General features: G+C 32.9%; 1 protein-coding gene across 1 annotated transcript; it reads right to left on the bottom strand.

Annotated features, from left to right (window-relative positions):
- Positions 1-11,452: 11,452 nt before the first annotated feature.
- LOC138321081 (homeobox protein MOX-2-like) lies at positions 11,453-20,651 on the bottom strand. The gene is made up of 3 exons (XM_069264491.1): positions 20,055-20,651; positions 14,281-14,450; positions 11,453-13,087 (listed from the first exon to the last, which is right to left on the bottom strand). Exons 1-3 carry the CDS (start codon positions 20,548-20,550, stop codon positions 12,908-12,910), a joined length of 846 nt encoding a protein of 281 aa, XP_069120592.1. The 5' UTR covers positions 20,551-20,651; the 3' UTR covers positions 11,453-12,907.
- Positions 20,652-25,180: the final 4,529 nt, after the last annotated feature.

Genomic DNA, 25,180 nt, shown 5'->3' with positions numbered 1-25,180 from the left:
GCCGGAGACGAATTACATACAGTTGTATGCAAATTAGATGAAAATGAAGATGATTAGTTAACCGATAGTCATCTCTTGCCAGATATGTTATTCTTAAATTTTTTAATTTCACGATTTTACATCTGTAGTACAAAATCTTCCTTAATGCATGGTCGATATGAACTATTGATGTAAAATGCACTTTTCAAAAATTGTTTTTTCTCTCTCAATTAAGTAACAGATAAGAAAGATTTAGAATAGCTTTCGGTTATATTTTATATGTGTTACTATCCTTACTTGTTAATTGGCTGAATACTGAAAACTTGCCCACTTAGTGTGAAACATATATCTTTGTGTGAAATAAAGTTTATCTTGCCTACCTTGACTAGTCGCATTAGAAGCGAAACGACAACTAAGACCCCGTCGTCAACATTTGATAGAATTATTTACTTCTTTTTATTATACTGTTTTAACATCATCATCATCATGAATACCATAATTCGGTAATCATTTAATTTATTTTGTTTCACATCTTAGTCACGATTTTTGTGTATAGTACGAGAGAGTAATAGTATATGATCTTAAATCTTAAACAAAATATGTGGTTGTGTGCGAAGTATGAAATTCATACCAAATAATACTGAATCCGGAATAAAGGTTAATTCTAGACATTGAAGAGGGAAAATATAACGTTTATTATGTTTGTCTTAAATTATGATGATGGTTGATGGAATGGAAAAGCTTCTTCTTCTTCCGAACCACCTGATCCCATCTTGCTTTCACATGTTTTTAGAATTTACAGAGTGTTTTTAGAAAACCTGTTACGACTCCAAATGAATTTTTATTTTATCTTTTAATTTTTAATCATGAGATAAGAAACAACAATTAACATATGCTATCATCTTTTGTGGGAACTATGGCATTAAACTATGTTGTCATACATCATAACCTAACTGATGACACCATCAAAATAAGAACATCTCTGTTTAGCCATATATTTGGCAATTTCAAAAATATTTTTGGCGTCAAAATGTTCCAAATTATTGTGAAGTTACGTTTTATGAAATATAAAGGGATTTCTAGCTTATTTTGACATTTTCTGTATAAAAGATAATTCAGAAGAAGGGTATTAGTATGGAAACGTACTCAAATGCCATATGGATTTTTCAAAATGATCTCAGCTATTTGTCTAATCTCTATTTCTCTTTTCTTGTTTGTCAGCATGAGGTAGAGTTCGAGTTGGATTTCGTCATTTCGTCGATGTTTATTCTTTCATCCTGAACTACATATCAGTTCTTATGTTGTATACGTAGTTGTCCATGCTTCATTTCGTGGGGAGAATATTTCGCGGATTCCTAAGATACTTGTTTGTAGGTAAAGATTTTCGCGCGTTATCAACTTCTATATATGCTTATACAAGTTTTATCGTTCTTTCCATTGTATTTGCGAATAATTAATGATTAAGTTTGCTGCAATTAACTTGACTATAAATACAGTAAAAACTGCTTAAAACATCACCATATAAAGGAAACCTCTTTAAAAAGTACAGGCTCATTCGGTGCAATTTACTATATATATCATGTTATCAAAGGACATTTTGCTATGTCACCTTTAGTGTCCGTAATCGACAGGTTTATCTGTATGGCGAAATTCCCCGAAAATAAAAACATATTGAGATGTTAAGTTATTAACTCGACAATAACATTAAGTTTCACATATATAAGATCTGGTAAGTATATATGATAATTAATGTGATAACATTTCAGGGAGCATTACTACTTCACATAAGTGTATGATAAACACATCAGAGGGCAGTATGTTGTTTAAAACATGCATGTGGAATCGACCACACAGATGCATTACCAAACCAAGAAGGGAGAAAACCAGATTTCGAAGCATGGTATATATTAATTGGGGTAAAATGTATTGCATTAAAAGATATTTGTAAGGACATGCTATGTATGAAAACAATATAACATCTGAAAATTTTAGTAAATAGATAAATACAGTGGATTACACTTATTTAAGTACCAATGAAATGGTGCATAACGTGACACGGCTTGGAATATGGAAATTAAGTATAACTAGATCACGTAAGTTAATTAAGTATAATAACGATCGTGGTAATGTTTAAAATGGGGAAGGGTTAGCACTCATATTAATGAATGATGCTTCAATAAAGCAATAGTTTGTCATCTTAGTTCTTTTTAATCAAAACTAAGAAAAGAGAATATAAATATGACAATGCAACATCAAATTAGGTGTCAACAATACTAATCAAATGCAAGTAAGTTTCCTGAAAAGTTGAATGTGATCCAACGACCATTTATGCGTCAAACAATCCAATCTAAAAGTACATGAACTGTAAACATGGGACTTATTTGCTCCTTAACAAAACCAGTATGGCGTAGTTAATTTCACAATGGTTACCATACGTTGTCTACGTATTGTACAATTCTCTATGATTAGTTTTTGTTTACTTTGGTCGCCTTGTCTCAAGTTCTCTTATAACTACTATATACTTCTATATGGCTAATGTAGTGGCCATTTACTACACCCTAAGCTCTCATATGGGGAGTACATCGGTGGAGGTATATAGGTATTTGAGGAGGCAAATTAGCGCTCCAGATTAATGAGGTTTCCAGACTGTTGGTCAGGTTCCTTAGGGAGAAGGTAACGTCTGTGGACATGGTAGCATCGCTGGAGATCAGATTTTAATTTTGAGAATCACAAAACTTGATTTACTGCCTATAGTTATCAGTAGATGTGTAACGTAATACTGGAGATTGGCTCCCTTTTGATACTTTGAAACTATCAATGTGGTATGAACTTAATAGATTTTAAATAAGATATGCAGGGTATTTAACACACTGTATATGTACAATTAGGATAGATAGATTCTTGGTTTTCAATTTTGTATGATTATGCTGTTGCGCTTTTCTTCACTACCTCTGTGAGATATTTAGAAACTTGATTAAACAATACACCTGAAACATGATTGAGTTCAACAACAGATATGTAGCAATCATATGATTATTAAAAAAATAATGAATAAAAATACATTTTCCTCTTTTTTTCTAACCATTATTCAATCATATGCAGAAGATATTGAGCCAGTCTATTAGCTATTCCATAGACTACTCCTAAAATGTAATTGATATTTTGAAGAGAACTGCTAGTTCATTTAAACTTTTGCTTCTTCTATTGCCTCTAATTGCTCTAAATGTATATATGCTCTGGCGTACAGCATTATACAACAACCACCTACGTAATAGGAACACTTTGTGATGACCCGAAATGACATTTTTTATCATCTTTTTGTTATAGAGATCATTTTCTCGTTATTCTTTGTGTGGGCTTTGCGATCTGACTGAATAGGTAACTTTTACCAGTGATAAGTGTAACTTCACCCTAGACTGGTCATCAGTCTCTAGAATATTGAACATCATTAAAATTGGGCTTGCGAATCCGACGTTTCAAACTAGATGGGATAGTGTAGTATTATAATTCTGCTGGGAAATTCTGATCAATAACATAGGGTCTGGAGACCAGTTTAGCCTGTCCTTTTATTTTACCTATTGTGAGAACAGTTGTCGCTTTTCTCTGGACGCAACCTACCAACACGTGCGTCTGCGCGTGAGTGTAGTACAGCTGGGCAGCACCTGTGTCATAAGGCAGTGGTGTGAGGTGTGAACCTCATAAAACATATTCTACTTCCTCTTCTCGTGACAGGAAATGGAATAAATCGTTTTAAGATTTTTTTTATTTATTTTTGAAAAGATCTTTATTACCGTTTGTTTGCACATGTACGTCTGAGGCGTCCAGTGATAAATGGATTACTTGTACATGTGGTTAGCAGATTGAGTGCTTCTTCATCTGTTTACCTCCTGTATACAATATCAATGATAAAATGAGATATTTATATCCACAATTAATAGTAAAAACTTCCTAAACGTCATTTATTGTCAGAATTAATGGCAAAGCCATGAAAATTCCATACTATTTTAAAACAAAATGATCTCTTTATAGGATGCAATTGTATTGCTAATGATTAAAAGAAAGGGTTGAAACATAATTTTCGTTCTAAGAATTAAATGGTAAAATACGAATCTGTCATACCATGCGTTAATAATCAAATACAGAATATTATCTTACATGTATCAAAACTCGTGATTGAAAACAGAAGTTCATAAGTTTATAAAGAAGGATCGAATTCGTTTTACAATTTTAAAGATTTAAATCACCTACTTAATCTTATAATTTTTTGTAAATATAGCTATGAAGAACAATCAAAGTTTCATAAGTACATGCATGCATAAACACTTATATGTATTCTATGTGTCAACTTAAAAGGAGTGCAAACTTCTTTATTACCGTATTTGTGCTTTCATCATTGCATGAACATAATTCAACGTGATGCCATTTGGTAAAAAACCTGTTATTTCTCGATTAAACACGACGTAATATGTGTAACGTAGACTCCCGTTTTTGTTTTAGATTGGTAGCTAAAGAGTATGTCTTGGACAGTGCAACTCCATTATTCCGTCAACGAGAACATTGTCTGACATTATCGACATTCCGTGTTTTCTACTTCTCTTTGACAATTTAAAAAGTCTTTTTACCACTTAAAGCATAAACTTAAAAAGCAGTTTTGTATTTAAAATTCGAACCCGCCACGTCTGTGAATTAAGCATCATTCCGCCGGTGGTATCGAGATGAGCGACGTTCATGTTTCGCCACGGCTTTTTCTAATTAGTTTCAAAAGGCATTCCTAGCTGGCTTAGCAGTTAATGCCAGAGAGGCAAGAATAACAAATATGATTAAGGGATCTTTAAATGATAGGCGAGAATTAAACATGGCTGGTTTATACAGGTGCGATAGAGAAAACCTGGCCACACAAGCATCATAATAGTTTTAGGGTCTTTCTGGTTTTATAAAACAAAGAATTCCTAGGGATTGTTATTTTTATTATCAAAATAAACACTGGCCATATATTATTATATATGCCATTATTTATCACATTTTCAGCTATGAATTTAAAGGATGCTTTCATTTTGATATCATTATTGCATATATTATTTTGACGATAAAAGACACAAAAGATAATGAACATCTACAAATCTAGACAAACTAATAGAGATACTACACTGGCCGTCTGCAATACTGACCAGGGATTGAAGCTTAAATAACAAGGAGTCAAGCAAAAAGCACACATTTTAATGAAAAGAAATATGCAAAAAAATCTCATCTTTTACATTACTCCAGTGTTTAGTAATTTTTTGTGCGAAACCGTTCTGAAAACATCTTCTGGAAGGACAAAAAATATCCAATTAAAATAAGCTTACTTTGGATAGTTTAAGATAAAATTCAAGTATGTATCCAACAGCAACCATGCATTCTTTACAGTTTTTAATGTATTGGTTTTATCATTTGTCACATTGTACGAGTAAGTATATGTCGAATCCTTTTTTCAACTTTTTTGAATATCAAACCAAAACCTATATAAAAGTCAAGGGATCGACAGTATGGTTCGGATTAAAGATAGGGAACAAGTCTATACGCTGCCCAGCGAAGGATTCACGGATAATAAAAGCCGAAGAAAATAAATCAAATATTTGAAAAAAAAATATAAAAAAATGAGAGAACTAAAACTTATGGAATTGTTCTTTAATACCATGTAGGTTAGGGGAATCATCAGGGTATTTTTTTAAGGAACCTGTTGTGAACATTTACGCTAGTTTAACTTTAAGCTACTACCTTGGAGTGGATATATAATTACTACCAATATCTGACAAACAATGGGGCTTACTGGTTCTCCTCTGCGGTTGTTTGATGTGTATGAAAAGAAAATGAGAAAATTCTGCTAGAAATTTTGTGAGCAATTATTTTTTTTATAAAAGCTCCGGTGTCTTCCAAACTGTCAGACGAGGAAATTCACTCCTTACATGTTAATGCTTTGGTAAGTGATTATAATTAATTTTCTCTTTGTTTCTGGCTTACCGATGGCAGTTTAAGATAGGACATGTATGATGAGAAAATTTTAGCATTTTTATATTTTTAGACTTACAACAATGTGCATAGCTTAAAAATAATTTATTTCTCTATTCACGATGCCATTTGTCCTCACATTAGTAAATATGACCAGCCCTGAAGCATTATGCTTTCTAATAATCATAATGGAGCAATGTACCATTCTATAAATTATTTTATTTTTAGTCGGTGTCATATTGTTTTCCAATTTTTATGACTATAGAAACAATCGTGTGTTCGGTTATTGTTTGAACACCCTAAAAAGGGTAACTGTATAGTGTCGAATGATAATGGATACTTTAACGCCACAGGAGTTACGAAGATAATGATTGGTGACGAGCATGGTAAAGTGTTCATACCACACACCAAATCTCATATTGAAATATTTCGTTCCCCTACTCGATAATCCACATATCTAAGATACGTTTTAATGATTGCCTCATATTGCCATTACTTTGTTCCACGTCTGAGATTGTGTCATAAACAGGATTTAATTAAGTTTTATGTCATCGATAATATAGATGACGGTTATTACTCCGGTGCAACTGGTTCTATACTCCCTACGCGTTTTCAAGAGCATCTGGACGGATGTTTAGTTTTATCATACCATCCCGACGTTTATAACATCGATATTTTTGGCACTCTTTTCGTCAAGCTACTACTCCTGTAACTAATCGACATTACAGACATTGTATGAAAGTCTTATTGATACGCAACAAGATGAATGAAATTAGATAGACTTTGTTACCGAATCACTCGAATTAAATATAGTATACGTACATGTCAAGATATTTATAACATATATGTATATGGAAGTCGGATACCATGTCCTAAATTAGATAAAAAATTGAAATAACACTCATCTGCTTTCAAACATCGTTTTAATAATGACAAGTGCCATGAAGTTATCAGTAGAACAATTGAATATGCAAATTATAACCATTACCAATTACGTTTGTACTTACAAATTAACAAAATGAACTGTGTAAAGCACAAATTTTAGTTTAGAGAAATCATATCCCAAGACATAACATGCTCTAAATTAAATCTTTGAAGAAAGAAAATGGCTAAGGGCGTCCATGTTTTGTAATTAATGCTACATGTGTAGAAACCGTAGGCTGAATCTCCTCACAACAAAACCTTCCCTTAGGGTTAATGAGTATTAATAAATAAAACAAAACGCTTCTGAAAACAAAACTCCGTTAGAGCAAGAAATTTTACCATGGATATCGATGTCGAAAATACACGAATAAACAGTTAAAAAATAAACATCTTCAGACAGTTTCCTCTCGACCGCTGGAACTCATGTCACATCAATACTAGGGAGCGTGCGAAGAAAAACATTGCGGCAAAACGTTTCGAGTCCCGCCCTCGAGCACATGGCTTGAGGGTCAGATTCCCGCCAAATCTGCCGACCACGTGTGTTCCCCTGAGTCTGTCAACAATCCTTTCCCCCCGTGCTCCCTAGAGGTGATTTATCGGGGTACACGCAGGCTCAGGTGAAGCGAGAAATCTCTCTGGCATCCCAGAAATAATGGCGGGTGTAACTGCTCCTGTAGCCGGTCAGTGCAATGCTGCTCAAATATAACATTGATTTGTTCAGTTTGGGAGTTAGTACAAATGTACAAGAGTAATTTTACTGTAAAAGGTTAGACGACCTCTTAGAACTAGCCAAACCTATTTTTACTTGTTTCGTTAAAGGATAAGGTTTTTTCATCGTCGATCTAAAACAACCAAACACAATTAGGTTGGGTGCAAGAGAAAGGATCTTCAGTAAGCGAACTCCTACTGGAATTCTACACCTAACACAAAATACAGGAGCGATCCGCGTACATAGGTTTTACTCTAAAGGATTTCAGCAAAATAATTCCATGTTATTGTGAACTGTTATTGTGACACACAAAAAGCTAAATAACCACGTATATGCGTGCTATCATATTCAATAACTACTTCAATTCCAATCCAGTAAAAAGGACATGAAACATAAAAAATAGAAATGAATAATTAAATAAATAGAAAATGAAATGAAATTTAAAAAAGAAATACAATTCTCTTTGAGGACTTATTCTCGTGACACATATTTTCCCATTTTGCGTAGACAAAAAGTCTCGTAATGCTTCCGCTTTTTAAGATGTCATGTTCATCTCGACTGACCTTAATATGTTTTCATGTATATACCTGTTTTAATTGTGAAGTGCTTCTATCTAACAACCATACCTGCATTTTAGATAAAAAGGACTAAATAACAGACTGTGAAAACATTCCAGATTTCCCACTGTGCCATTCGGGTAAAACTGAGTATTTTTGGCAAAGAGGATCCGTGAATCTGTGAATCTCATCGCCGTTCCGCCTTCCGATCTCGCGTGATTTGTGAAACATCTGTACAACAAACGTTTTTTTGCCATATTTCCGTTCCAGCATCCGTACAGCTGCTCTCAACGAACAGTATCCCATGGTAGGCCAGCCACAGAGAGAAGGAGTGGGGATGGATGCTGGTACTGCAACAGTCGCCTTTGATCACAGGGGTATTGCACCCTTTGTAGTCTGTACTCGTTTGTGAAGTTACTGTTCGATTGGAAATATTCCGAATAGTTTCATGTGTATTTGTTTTGAATTTTTGAACCTACTGGTGCAAATTGAAAGCATGTCAACCATAGAAAAGTCTTTTTCCCCTTTTTGAAAAAAATATACTTTCAAGTCAATACTGACAATTATAATTAGATGTGCCGATTCAAAAGAGATGGGGAAGATTTATAGTGGTGATTGAGCGTAAAACCTCAGCAAGTCATTATATTTAAAAAAATGCACCAAGAGCGTAACATATACTACAAAACAGTGTAAAGACTTATTAGAATAATATATTTATAATATCTATGATTTTCACAAAGGATATTGCGAAGACCTTTAATGATCACCACTCAATTTGGTTGCGATATAAAGCTCTTGTTTGTTCCTTGAAGTAAAAATCAAGCACTGACTTCATTACTTCTGTCACAATAATTAATTAAGTTTATTTCGTGATTCAGTAATTAAACGCAATTAGCAATGAAGTAATTTAAGCAGATTACCATTACTATGCTTAAAAATATGTAAATGACATGCATGATATAACGATGTATCACCTTTTATGAAACTTATCAACCATCCGTATTCTAAAAACCGAATCTAGTAAGAGAAACAACATAATTATATAAAATGTTGAAGAGCATCGCGGAGGGAACAGATGTATCTAGTATTGAAATCAAGTTTTACTTTGTAATTTTTGGTCTTATTTGTTCAACATCTTATCAACAAATATTGCATTGTAATCTAAGGACACCACAGATTGCGGGCGTAAGATTGATTATCATCTTCAGTGGTGTGACAATTGGACGGAGATATCTTTCGTGTAAAGTTTTGGCTGCTTTATAGTGCTACCTCATCGAAGCGTAATGCCAAAGACCTACTGATAATGGATAAACCAGTCGTCCCATTCTCGAGCTACTTGGAATTGAACAGGAATTGCAATATGCATTGATATAGGTTCTGGTATTTTAGTCCTCGGAAAGATACCAAAAATTCTCTCATTGGAGATTTCCCCACAAGAGTAGACGATTAAACTTTGGTATAGTGATGTTTTATTAGAAACAAAAGTTTTATTTAAGAATAAAATACGATCACCTTTTCATATCATCGCAATTAAAAGCCTAAACCAAAGTATGACAACAAGTATGACAAGTGGCCCTTGCTTCTGTGAGCACATCCATGATAGCAATATAAGTCAGACTGAGGAAAGTGACAATCACGATACAAACATTATTAACAATATTTCTTTTCAATCGATTTCATCATTACCTGAAGTCAAAATCCCCAACAGTGGTTTTGTAGGGTAAGTTCTCATCCTCAATACATTGTGTGACCGAAGTTCGCATCCCTAGCAGTGATTGTAAAATTTCACCTACAGAGGGAAGTTGATGATATCAGAATATCTACAAATATGTCAGAAATTAAATTGGAATGCCCAATTTGTCAGAAAAGTTTAATAATAACGGGCTTCTGGTGTGAGAATGACATTTCAACATGTACAAGACGAACATGTGTTCTCTTATCTAAACGCCTGTCAACAGTCTGGATAGGATTGCAGAAAACGACAAAACCTATTAATATTAGTCGATAATGACTCCTTCCGAGATGAGCCCTCTGTCAGAATAGTAACATCTAGTGTAAGTTATGGGTGTTGAGCCGGGCTTTATACATACGTACCTGTGAATAGTCCAATTAGCAAAATATGGTAATAGGGTGGGTATTCAATGAGACCTGTAAATTACAGTGTACAGCAACATATTAAAATCAAAGAAACAATAGTATTCTGTCAAATCTTTAAAATGATTATAGTTTATAAAAGTGACAGTAACAGTAAGCCTTACTTGTTCAAAATTGAGTAAAAACTTGTATTCGTTCAGACATACTTAGTGCACTATATTGACATTCAAGTATATTTTGGTATCAGAGTTGTAAAAAAATGTGTATGGTATATGGATAATCAGTTTAGCGTGTTAAACAAAATGTAATTTTACAGGTTAAACATTGTGTAAAGTATCAAAAATCTAACTAGTATGATCAACATATTCGACCTGTGATATACTGTTACTAACGGCATTTCGCGGCTACTTTTCGCGAAATCAATTTCCATACACGTTCGCCAAGATTAACTTTCGCGAATTTTAAGATCGAATATAATTACATTTGTATCTCTATAAGTAAGGTAGATAATGAGTATTCGAGGAGACACACTTTAGAGAAATTACTTTAATCCAGTAATTTGCGAAAGTAAATCGCACACGAAAAGAAAATTATTTACAGTATATTGTACGGTATTGATACTCTGCCAAACTTGTTAAATACGATGCACATTGTAACTTTTGCATATTTAACTTCAAAACAAACAATGGATGATAGCGAGTACATAATGATGAAGGAAGAAAACTGGGTAGTTTATGGTTGATATCTTGTTCTTAGCCTATTCTACTGTTTCCAAAGTAGCAAAAGTTACAGTTTTACAGTTATATTGTCACCATGTGATTTGTGTAATAAAATTTAATTAATTAATGAACAATCCTTCAAAGTCCAGATACAGTATATATGGATAGATATATGTCAGATCATGTATTGAATTTAATCTTATTTTAACAATCCTATTGATTATTATCAATAAATTTGGTTGAAACGAAATAATATATTTTACTCTTATATTGAAATTACTTGCAAATTTTATATGGATTCACAGTACTGTATCCAAGTCAATTTTAGGTAAATTTCATTTACATTTCGGGTAAAAATCAGGTACATATAATCTTAATGCTTTAACGATTCACCTTATCCTAGGCCAATTTTATATCCAAATATCTCCATGAACAAATAGTTCTGAAATTTCCTTGAACTTTGTCAATTGTCAAAAAACACAACAAACATACATAATGATTATATTAACATTTTAATATCGTTCTAACATATTTGTACCAATTATTCTCTGATGTATTGTTATAAATATAGTAAAGTATTAGTCTTATTTATAAAATTAATTATAAAGTATTGTATGAAATAATCAAAATCACAGTTATAAAAACATCATTTTCCACATTCATACACACACATACGAGTCAGAGTCGCTTCAGTTTCTATATTATCATAATTATCACGAAAATGTAGTTTGACAGTTTAGGTTTTGCCTCGATCGAGATATACGAGCGTACGACTCAAAGTTTCAAGCTAGAGAAGATACTCTAAGGGGTATCATCATTCCGCTGGAAAATTCTTACCGTAACCTCAAATTAGGATCTTGTGACTAATAAACTGCCATAGATACAGATATTTTCTTATGATTTACAGATCAAAATTGCATTTATCTATTTCTCTGATTTGGTTGTAGGCTTTATAAAAGACGTTGAAAATACCTTCAGTATACGTAAAAAAGTCATTTTCATCACTATCACCATTAATATTTTTCCCTCGCTTTCTCAACACTCACGGCATATATATTATAGGTATATTTCTAAAATTAACTCAAACATTTACTATACCCGATCTCTCAATATACTGTCCATTTTCAGTCACGATTACACACATTTAATGGGTACCTCATCTCGTCCTCGATAGAATTAAGGAAAGTTTAGACGCCGTATACATTCAAATAAATGTGCTTTCTACGCAATAAAATGTATAAAAATTTTAATTTCAAACATATCTAACCCCCACTGTATGTTTATTACGTGATCACACATCGTACATATTATATCACGGTACGACAATCACATTTTCAAAGGGTTATAAACTCGTCTGATCAATATTAAACTCTACCGTTATTTTTACTGGAAAACTGACTTCATTTCCAAGGACAATAGTAAAACAAAACCATTTTCCTTGTCACGTTACGTTTTAGTCTTTTCAGACAACCAAATACACGCACTGGAGCACATGAACCCATGTGGTCGGGTCACTTAAGTAACCTTTGACCTTATCATATCCTCCTCTTCACGCCCTGTGGATCCATATCTGCCATTTCGATCAGTTCCTGCAAATGAACATTTGATACCCGGAGTATATCGCTCTAGAAATACAGGATATATCGTTAGGCCATTTATTTGTTTACACTCCTTTATTTACCGACATGGTCGCTGGACTTAGAAACGCTACTAACGTATTGGTTCACAGAATCATCTCTCACTTTCCCCGACAAAATGTCCGTCATCAGATTGTTCGATCTGTGTACTTTCAACCTGTCCACAATGTACGCGCGAATTCATCAGCAACAACAAACCATTTTCAAAATCTTCTCGATCTTAAAAGCCATCGATATTTGTTTTTCAATCGTGCAAAATGTTGCTCTGAATTATCACAAAAATGAATTGAATTTTTTTTTTCAAGATGGCGGCATATCACAAACGGACGTCCTTTGAGAGTCGTCTGCCTGGGACACACTGGTAGATGTAATGTTCGGAGCCATTATTGGCTTAAGTTGTCCGTCCACTTTGTCTTTCACTAACTTTGTACCTTTCACTCTCTTCCATTTCATCCGTCGGTTCTGGAACCAAACCTTTACCTGTAAATAGCAAAGGTTCATGACATATCACAATAGGTTTCGTTCAACAATTTGAAATGGTTAGTAACCTTCAACATTTTCATTATAATACCGCCTAAAATGCTTTACTTTAATGTGACAATTCAGTCTAAGAGAACATTAAAATTGGTACATATATCGGAAACAACCCAGTTCTAATGGAAAATAGATCAGTCGGTTTTATGTGATATGCCTGAAAAGCCCATGATGGTGACATGTGTGTGAAATGTTCAAACTCGTTCGCTGTCCGCCGTTACACATCGTGGTCAAACTTCTTGTATGCCGAACCTTGTCCCTTGCTCGTAGAGTAATGCAACATTTGTCTAGAACTGCTCAAATCGCTCTGACAGTAGTGTGTTTACCTTATTAGGTGAATTATCTTTCCTAAAATCATTTTATCACCTTCTCAGTGGTTATGTAGTTAATTTGTTTAACGTGCAGGACTTTGGCTCGGGTATAGTTACAGCGTCCATATTCTACCAGCTTAATCGTATTAATCAACGATTTGATATTTCAACGATATTAATTAAAATACTAACAATGTCGTGGAATTTTGTAAATGTTTTACGTTATATGTTTCATAAGAAATGAACAATACATTTATGCTATATTTTGCTTCTTGGTTATGTAAAAGAATTAGCCTATGTGAATTATCCCTTTAATATGCAACCCATTTAATAAAAACGGTCGGAATTTATCAATTGCAAAATAATTGCTTACAAGCAATGACGCGAACAAATGCAACTTCATAGTTAGAATTTAAAGAAAAATAGAAATAAATACTTGCTTCCATCATAAAGTCTTATCACTACTGATTTAAAATAATAATAAATATGATTAACTTGGCTGCATCTAATATTAATCATTCCTGAATAGAATGTACCTTATATTAATGGGTCCTTCATTGTTTGTAACTAATGATTAATGGCCCATTGATTATTTGTATCTAGCATTTATGGGTAATTTATTGTCTGCCCTTATATTAATCAATGATCGACTGTACCTTACATTAAATTTTAATTTTATGAAACTACGAAAAAGAGTTGTCTATAATCGACTTGCCTAATTTATTAATGTATTATTAACCTTGTCTTTTATTATCACTATATAATACGTGTTTCTGCATATTAAATGATAATTAATTTACTCAATCTAAATTAATGCTAATCGTTTACCTGTCTCTCTGTGAGATCGAGAGCCACTGCTATTTCGTACCGTCGTAGTCGGGTAAGGTAATTGTGGACACAGAACTCCTTCTCCAGTTCCCGGATCTGATGTTTCGTAAATGCTGTCCTTTCCTTCCTGGGCTTTACTGATAAATCTAACTTATAGGGGTCGCTTGTGTCTGAAAAGTAATAATAGATATATCTTCGGTCAATCTTGTTTTCTTTTTTTAAAGTATTTTGAAATGTCAAGTCAATTTATGATCTCTTCTGGTCAATTAAAATGAAAAACACAAACATACAAACAAAATCCTATATACATCCATTCCCTTGTTATTGATTTATAATTGACGTTAATTTTGTACTTTGCTTTTATTTTAGTTTTCTACTCGTAGAGTGCATGTTCTCAACAAGTCACCTATTGCTCATGATGATATTGTTTTCTGGGCTTATTTTGGTCGCTGTTTCACCTTGTTGGACAATTCCAATTTAAATTGTTTATATTTTGGATTCATAGATTCCTTTAGATTCAAAGTTTAAATGCCTTTTATTGTACTTTGTCTATTTAACAACTATTGACAAACTTTATTTCGATTTAAATTAATGCCCAAATGTATATTTACACAACACAGAAGAGGAAGAAGAAAACTAAATAGAAATAAGTTAGAGATTGCTTTACTCCAATATCCACAGTTTAAAATCTGTCGGGAAATAATTTCGTTTTAAAGATCGAGATACAGGCGATCTGGAGAATCATCTTCCTCCACTTGTCTATATCGCGCTTGAGTATCAAAGTAGGCCCCGCATCCACAGTTATGGCATTCGGCGCGCTTCACTGACTACTCTGATGCTGGGAAATGCGTTTCCGAACGAGATTACGCATATTTTCAGTTTTATATACGTTATATCAACAAACATGTTTTCTCAAGCATCAGAGATATATTTTGGTTACGAAAAACAAATAATCTGGGAGCTAATCAGGACAGACGTTTGGGGTAATTTTGTTATTATCTATTTGTGAAGGATTCTCTTAGTTGGCTTACTGTTGGGAGTGATATGTAAATATGATCGCCATTTGTATTCTAACAGGATAGTGTTACACAACAGTTACAGATACAATTATACATTTATCATTTACTGAAAAAAACCCACTGAAAGTGTTATCCTGTGTATTAATTTTATATTTTTAATTGGTAATTTTGATATATATATAAAATAATTTGATAAGAATAATTTTCTATTTCAACAATTTCGTTGTCATTATTTATCACATGTTCATGTTATTCTAATAATCAATTTTTGCATTTGCCTACTTATTTAATAAAAGTGCGTCATATATCAATTTTCCTTAACATTTTTCTATTTGCATTTTGTTAATAAATCTATATGTAACATTTCACACAGTATTTTCTTAATCATTGAAAAATACCAACGCCCTATATAGGTCCAATGCTTTTTACAAAGCAACTAACGTGATTGTTAGATGTTACTAAGACTTAAGAAGATACAACGGATATTTTATTTGCTTCAAATATCTTATCTGAAGTATAGGTCAACAAATCTAGTATTCATCATAATTATCAACAGCGTATCCAATAATGTCACTTAAATATTTATTCCAATTACGTGTTAATCTAATGACTATTTACAAGTGTACAAGCTGATTCTAAGGTATTATAGTGAGACAGTGGAATACAACATAGTCATTAACATACCGTACTAATCTATTGGGTTCGCTCTATTAATTGTACATATGTCATCATTATCTGGTGATTATTGTCTTGTTCTATTGTAGGCAGGTGCTACTTATATCCATGTAAAGAAATCAGGCAATGGTTTTCAATATAGATAATTTTATTATTTATTATTTTAATTATAGACATTTTCCACAAATTTTCACCGAATTTCTTTTATGAAGAAATGTTATATACAATATATAATAGATAATTGAAAACTTTTTGGTAGAATGCATTATTTTATATCAAAATCATAGCATGGTGCTTTTAAAGTTACGTAAAAAAAAGATATGTGAGTGCAAATTTGACCATAGTTTGGTATCCAAAATAAAAAATAAATCGATGAAAAGTGCATAAGGTGGTTATATGTGAATGAGGTTTAGTAATTTATTGAACATTAGAATATGGCTCAGTTGCATTCGTTCAAATGGTCCAATTGATTATCATGTGTACGTAAATATGTCTGACAAGTCCTATCAGTCGATCTTACTAAACGTTAATTAATTAAGTGATTGAGCGCGCGGGAGTAAATTAGCGATATATTAATTGACAGCGCTGATTAGATTGGGCCCATGATTTATGTGTTAGGGGAGAGTTTACAGCACCTTAGGGGCACGTGAAGGAGGGACCGGTATGGGGAGGGCCAATCACAATAGTAACACGATCTCTGGAGAAATTGAAAGACGATGGGAAACATATGTTATAGGTGGTATAGAAGAGATCTAAAAATTAGATTAAATTAAATTGATGTGACTAAATGTTCCGTGATTAACTTTGTGTTATAGGGTTAATAATTATCTATATATTGGTTCTAAAGTAGCGTTTAAAAGTACATTGTCCGGTAAAAATTACGTTATAGTAAAGCATGGTACTGTTGACACGAAAATCAGGTGTCAGTAAGTAAAAAAAAATAAAATGTCTCAAACGACTAACTTTAAAGTGATGACCATTATTAATACGCCGCTTAGGTATTATTTAAAAAGATACTTTGGTTATGGGATAAAGTCTATATGTAATTTTCATTTGGATGGCCAAGCAGTTTAACTTTATTAGTATTAGTATTTACCATTTGTGTTATTAAACATTTCTTTATGTTTAATTGCACACAGTATGCATGTTTGGGGAGTAAATTGAAATGGGTTCTGCCTATAAGTCAAACTAATTAATCATAAATGTTTTGCAAAAGCAAAAGTTTGGAATTATTCAAATTGGTATCAGGGCATTTATTAATATCTATATTGCTTGTTATTCCACAAAGACCGATCGAGTATGCAATTATCATAAACATGAAAGATAAACTGAATACTGAACTTGTCAACCAGTATTCATTTTTTAGTATACTAATTGATACAGTGATAAACTTCCAGTCAGATCAACAATAATTTGACAAAAACAAATACCATTTAGAATTTTTGGTCGTTAGTAATGACAGTAGGTACATGTATGTCATATGTAATTTTAATTCAATTGTTCAAAAAAGATTTCCAAAATCAGAGAATTATTTTTATTTACAAAACAATAAAATAAATATGAAATCATTTTTAATTTCAATGAAGATGTTATTACGCAAAACGTGTATCTTCTGAATTTTTCATACAACTTGATACAAAAATAATAAGTAATTTACATTTGTCATTAAAAATAATATTACATATACCAGACATAATAAAATCATGCGAACATTTTATTCCATACTATAAATATATTACGTTGTTTATATGAATGTTATATATATATATATATGTGTGTGTGTGTGTAATTGACATTTTATATATTTAACTTATTATTTTTACGTTACAGGAAAATATAAAATAATGTAATATGTACTGCATTGTTTATATTTTTGTACTATTCTAGTCAGAGTAAGGAGAGTTAGAATAGCGTTTTTATTACAAATCTCGTTATGTCGATATTAGGTATAAGGTTTGAATGTGACATTTTAGTTTAAAAATCGCTAAAATATATATACAAAATAATATGCACCTTTCTTGGCTAATATGGCACGAAGACACGGTATTACCGTTATATATTTCATACACAATATCCATCGATGTGATTACTGACAGAAGAAAGTAAAGTGTATTTATATTAACAGGTGTATTACTGTTATCAGTTCTTTATTTATATATAATCACATTTGAACGTTTATGCAAAACAAAACGTGCTTTAAGTTTACACTGTCGTTATCTAATTAAAAATTACATTGTTTTTATCAACAACTTGTAGTTATATATGTTTGATTGTTAAAATATAGGAATAATTTTTCTATTGTTTATTTGATATAACGGTGTTAAGCTAAGAAAATATTTATTACAACAATCAAGTTTTAATGTCAATAATGCAAAACTGCATATGATACGAAACAATCTTCATTTTGTAGAGAAAGTGAGAAAAAGTAAATATAGTCAAACCAATTACACTGTTGACTTGGTAAGCCTCTTGCTGCCTTACGGGTGAAAACAATTATCTAAACGAATCTAATAATTCATCATAATATTGATATTTGTCCACACAAATATACATACATTCAGTTTGGACGTGATATGTTATATAGAGTCAAGCCTCCCGTGCCCAATGAATAGATTGGGATATAACAAATACGTTAAAGTGGTGTCTTAAATTCTTTAAAATGTCATGAATCAGCGAATCCACGATACATTTGCTTATTTGGTTTGTATATAGTTTCCTCTCAGGTTATTTGACTAACTGCTCATTCGCAAAGATGTTTGGAAAATTGATGGAAACTACACAAAAATATTTACATTTTATGTAGCTTAGGTTCGTCGATGGTGCTTAGATTTGTTTATTTTAGGAAGTCAGGCTGATACTGTCCGAAAATTATATAAGGTACAACTACAGCAAACAATTTTATGAAATTAGAAGTACAATAATGCTTAAGAAAATGTGAAGGAAGCTTAGTGTAATCAGGAATCTGTCCCTGGACATTGTTTTTCCCGAAAAAAATAGCGTTTCTAGTAAAGGATCTCTTTGTCCAATATTCCGAGAGTGTCGCCCTGTCAACAATATGCTTTAGAAATATGCACTATATACGTAGAAATCTGTTATATACATATAAGTTATGTTCTACAAAAGACAGAAAAATTATATTAAAATGATTTTTGAAATCATATCCTAACCCAGAGTTGTTTGCAATGTTTCATTTATATTTATTTTGGTGTGTTCCTCTTTCAAGTTACCTACGGTTATCTTTAGTGCCCCTGATGAGTATTGAATGACTATACATGTTGCAGTGTCAATTTGTACTAGTTTATTGCGTTATATTTACAGTATGTGACACTCATACCATCCATGAAAATACAGTACAATAACATGAACAACAATACATGTGCCTTTAGTTTATATCATAGAATGTCATTTCATCGTTAATATAGCATATTTATCAAGCTATGCTTCCCGTTAATTATGTTTTCCATTTTTGTAATAACCTCTGAGAATTGATGGTACAATGTAGCCTATTTATATAGTCTATTGAATAACTTCGGATGTTGATAATATATAAATGTAATAAACAAAACTCGTTATCTACATCTTAGCAAGCTTCACTTATGCACAATGCTATCTACATTTAAGTTTGTTCAAAAGTTTATATCAAAGTTGAAAAATATCGCTTTTCAGTGTGTTTTATAATATAGTTTAATAAATTAGCTTCTCCCCTGTAAATAAACGTTTACTTAGTAGATATTTCATTTGTGTAATTTACGGAATTTAAAAGCGGCATGGATGTAACATTAATAATTATCATGTATTGGATTTGTTAGATCTGAATGTGTTCGATTCCATCTACACCTATATGAAAATATAGTCATTTCGTTACAATTACCAAGGTATTTTTAGCATTTTGGAGTTTACATTTTGATTTCAATATCACCCCTGTTGAAATGATTCTAACTTATATTAATGTACACATGATTCAATGACATTGGATTGTTTTCTTACTAGTAAATGTAACATTGACGTATCTTGGTTGCATTTATGTAAAATCGTTTATGTTACTATTTGTTTACGTATGATGTAATAACAGTGACTTACCTCTGTTCTTATTCTCCTTCCGGTCTAACTCGTCCGTTAGACAGGGGCCCGTGGGGGACGGGCTACACGATGACCCACACACGCCGGACTCGTACGCGTCTGATGTTTCACATGGCAGTACCCCAGAGGTGGGGCTGGACCCTATTAGGGGTGGGGGACCTGACGTCACGGACGGTAAAGAAACATTAAAATCCCTGGATGACACGGGAAATAAGTTGGCAGATGGAGAGTTAAACGTCCTGTTAAAGTTAAATCCGGGTGCATAGGACCCTGACATAAACCCCCAATCACCGGGGTAACCGGAATACCCGAATCCCGAGGGTGGGGGAGGGGGCAGCCCGACCCCCACTCCTACACCACCAGAGGGAGGGTGCATACAGTCAAAGGCACTAGATCTCTGGTGGAAAAACCGGCCCATGGTCGAGGCATATCCGCCACAGGTACTGTTAGAACCATTCTGTGCGCTTGGATTAAGCGGTCTTTCTGGTTCTTCCATTATGACGAGAAACTAAACGACAATTGCGATCTCTCCGTCATAAATCTGCTACTTAGGAACGGTGCGTTGATGACAATGATCATTTCAGCTGGGCCCATGCATTTGTGTCAGTTCGCAGACACGCTATAGATAAGAAAAATGCTGCAGTCACTTTCAGAAAGGATACCATTCCGTCTCGACCAATCAGCTTAAGCGTCTTATGTTCGTTTTGGCTCTCATCACCATTGTCTCAGCCAGAAATATGTTGAACCCATTGTGTCTTTTGTACATGTAGGTTTTTTAACTAATGTTACAGTAGATATGGTTCTGGATTAGGGTTGTATATCATAAAATGTTAGTTACAGCTGAACAACACCAAACTGTGCATTACAGACACGGAATTTCTATTAGGCCTGTGTCTCAATGTTCTTTACGTGTTTTCGTTAATTAATTACGTAATGCATTATGAATTATATCTTTAATATATGATAAATTCTATACATTATTTTGTAAGACATCGCAAGCTTACTAACGTATATTTGAGATAAAAAATCATAAGCTCCATGTGACAGTTATATCAAAGTTGGTAGAGAATCATTACGATGTGGAAGTCAATAAAAAAATTTTGGATGATGTCGTAATACGAAATCCAATGTTATTTTTAAACTGAACAAGCATTGTTTGTTTCTGGTTATTCCATTTTCGTCTCTGTTAATGGTGTTTAGTGGGTATCACATTTCAGTTGATAGTATATGTCATTGAAAACCTCTTGCAGAGACAAATGTAAAAATATTGATTGAAATCGAGGTCATTTGGTTATTTTCATTTTGTAAACTCATTCGATAAAAGTTATAAGCTACATAATATCTGTTACGATATATCTTTAGTGAGAAAAATTTACTTTATATACAGAAAGATGTAATTAACCATCATCTTGCATAACTTGACAATTTGATACGACTCTTGTCTTCTAATGATCTAAAACTTCTACAGGATTTAGGCCTCTTTGTTAAAAAGTCATTTGAACTGAGTTAAAGCTGTGTTGATAAGTGTTTAAGTTGTTGTTTTAATATACTGTAAGTTATGTATGTTTTGTTATCGGTCCCTTTTGTATGGATGTAAGAAAGGATTAAGTTGAATTGAATTGAATTAAATTATCAAAAGCTTTGCTGACTAGATGATGATTCCAACACTTAAAATGGGTTTTGTTTACTTTCGATAAGTTAAGGTTAATGTTTACTCTATCGGTATGGATGAATGTGGTGTTTGGGTGTGTTGTAGGAGCTTGATGTATCTATGTACTTATTTCTATAATGTAGTGTAACCTCACTGAAATTGCTGATTATACCGAGAAGGACATATCATTATACTTACAACATGCGCTTCAGTCGTCCCTGTTCAAAATAGCGCAGTACATTACAGAAGTAATTAGGAACAACTAACTAGACTCGTCATGATTATTAATGAATATGCTATTATCAATATCTTCTTCACAGGGCCGGGTGTTCAAGTCTAAATCAAATGTTGATATTCGGTTATTTATATATATATATATATAATTAGATAGAAAAAAAACCATAAACCACTTCTTCATACACTTTGAATAACATGATTATATGTATACACCTCAACTAACAACAACTACTCAACAGGAAAAACAGGATGCATTTTTATAATCCACTGTGGGGATAAAAACTTAATTATTTAACGGATACCAGCACAATATGCAGAATGTTTATAATAACCATTCCAGGTATTGTCTACCAACTTACATTCATGACGGTTTGATATTTTATGATCGGCGATTTTTTCTTGAAAACATTTTCGAGGCGACTTAACTTGGGATTAAAGTAATTGCCATTTAAAAGTCCCTAGTTTTAAAATCGCGAAATTACGTCACCGCGATATTTAAGTTGGTGTACAATACCACGGGTATATATGGATTGGTTTTAATGAAAGTACTGAAATTGCGATTATCACAATTAAATTGTTTCTTAATGTCAAAATACCACAATGGCACAAAATATTCTTTTCATGGAGAGTGTTTACAACTTCTAGTACTAAAGGTGTGTCATTACTGATATCATCTATCATTCTGTACACACAGAATTATAGAGGTGTTTGGTTGACGGTACTACAGAGAGTATACGACCACTCTGTTTGTTTGTGTAGTAACCCAGTCCCAGTAGCTCTCACTGCCCTAGTACGCGTTATCCTTTGTCGATTCCGTTTGAAGTAGAGAAAATAATATACAAGCTGAGAGTCGTAGATCTTTCATTTTAATGGAACAAAATGTGTTCCGGAGGATAACGTATAGTCGTAGGTCTTTCAGAGGCGATCTCATAAATATAGCAATAAAGCAGCAGTTATGGTTAAAGAAAATACTCATTAGTGAAGAGGGTGTGGAAAATGGCCGCTTAGTATACACAGGAGCTCAACTTCAATACATAATTCAAGTCTCTGAGATCCGAGAAGGAAAATGAAGGTTGTTGCTGTCAAAATAGGAAATAAATGAGAACATAATTTGTGGTAAGTGACGCTATATATCAAATCAGCGTTTCCTACTGAAAGTGGTACGTAGTTGAAACTGTAAGTTGATGCCAGAGATCAAACTAAACTTGGAGATACCGTTAGGTGTCCCATAAGGGGATAACTGTTTACTGAAATAATACAACTTAGTAAGATACTACTAACTACAAAACAAATAAGTCTCAGTTTCATAATGATACGTTCTTGAAATAAAATTAATGATACGTTCTTGAAATAAAATTATCTTGACCAAACCATGTGTTCTCCCGACAAAACATCGGTGAATCATCAATGAATTATAATTATGTTGAACACAATATACTTAATTTGTTTGTTCTCAAGCTGGTAATGTTCACATTTGCCCACAAGTCCTTAAACATTTAAACACCGTGTACTACATGGAATATCACAATGGGATCGACTTGAGTGTATGTGTGAGAGGTTAAAACTAAGTGCTAAGTACAGTTAAACACTGTTATAACGAACCTGTCGGGACCAAGGAAACCAGTTCTTTATAAGCATACTTCGTTATAAGCACACTTTGTTTTATACGTATTAAAATTAAATCAAAGGAACATTGGCGAGTCGTACTGAAAAAATAGTACGATGTAACCATGTAACGTTGTAAGCGTTTTTTTTACTAAAGTTGAATGTGTAAGTTGGCTGATTCCGGTGATAAAACCATACTTGGGTTTACCATTATATATCCCATAATGATCCCACTAACGACAGGCTAAATAATAATAGTATCATAACTGTGTGTTCGATAAGTAATTCAAAAAATACACTCAGTCCGTCCAAAACCAAATATCGTTTAATGCATAACACTAGTAGACTAGCCAACAACTTTAAAAACACATGAAGAAGTTTACTTTTTCTCTTTAAGGTTTAAATAAGTGATTTCTGTATGCCTATATATCACTTAGGTGTACTTGAACATAACTTTGTTGATATAAACTGTTCATCCATCCGTCCTTACTTGAGATATTACTATTGACTCGTAGATTGTTGTATTTTGTAAATTTCGGCGCAATATGCAAACAAAATGTCCATTTTCATTGCAATTCCACAGGGTTTCGTTCATATTTCTGTCACCAAAAAGCCATGCCATTATATTTACTAATGTTAATAGTATGTAGTAGAAGTGATGGTTTTGTGAGAAAATATAAGTGCTATTTTTCACCCGAACATATATTTCTATCATTGATATTTTAACTCAATATTGACCGATCAGAACACAACATTTATAGTGAAGCCATATTTTTTCCTGGAACACTTTGTTTTTGAAATATCAAACAAGATAAATAATATTACGTGAATCTTCTCTGTTTATTTCATTTTAAATTGTTGGGGCATTAATATGTTGCAGTAATTAATATTATGTCATTTTCCTTGATATGTGCGCCATGTGTGGAACTTAAATTAGTAAGCGAGAGAATCGTGGCTGATGAAATGAATATACTGGTATCACTTGGCCTAGTTTATTCTTAGAATCGAGAATAAAAAAATGTAATAGATAGAATATGAAATGGAAACATTGATTTTCACCAAGAAACAAGAATATGCTATATCTTCCCCTAGTTTGAAACTGAGGACAAAATTTGTGAAGATTATTATAACATTTTAGAGACTGTTGGCTAGTCCGATGCGGAGGTAATGATGTCATTTATACTGGGAATGTGCATGTTCTATTCTATCGAGGTGAGAACTCAAATTATTTTGTTCTATTTTGCATAGAATCTTTAAGAAAGTTCTTACGCCTAATCTTTGCTTTTTCTTTCCATGACCAGAATATTGGTATCTTCCAGCCTCATTTTTCACGATAAAAGATACAAATGAGCGTATCTATTGGGATGAGCCCCATGACCATCCTGTCATGAAATATTGGTGTTGGAGAGCTGGCCACGCGTACCGATCAACTCGAGAGCGGTAACACATACCGCGCTAGGTAATAAATCTAGTTATTATCTCCAAACAATGGACAGCATTCACGCGACCAAGATAACACAATAGAATCGTGCAGATAAGCAACGGTCGGACGTAGTTAACGTCTCAACTCGATACCTCAATGGAATATTAGTATCGGCTATTTACGATAATAGAAAAGACAACGGTAAGATCT

This window comes from Argopecten irradians, chromosome 4 (genome assembly GCF_041381155.1).
Source record: "Argopecten irradians isolate NY chromosome 4, Ai_NY, whole genome shotgun sequence".
NCBI lineage: Eukaryota > Metazoa > Mollusca > Bivalvia > Pectinida > Pectinidae > Argopecten > Argopecten irradians.
Note: the sequence above shows the minus strand (reverse complement) of the source record. Positions and strands in the feature narration are given on the sequence as shown.

Bases quoted from the DNA above. Each gene is read 5' to 3' on its own strand.
- LOC138321081 (XM_069264491.1), bottom strand. From the start codon at position 20,550: ATGGAAGAACCAGAAAGACCGCTTAATCCAAGCGCACAGAATGGTTCT. The intron at 14,451-20,054 runs GTAAGTCACTGT...ATTACTTTTCAG, and splicing joins GAAGGAGAATAAGAACAGAG to ACACAAGCGACCCCTATAAG. The intron at 13,088-14,280 runs GTAAACGATTAG...TGCTATTTACAG, and splicing joins TCGATCTCACAGAGAGACAG to GTAAAGGTTTGGTTCCAGAA.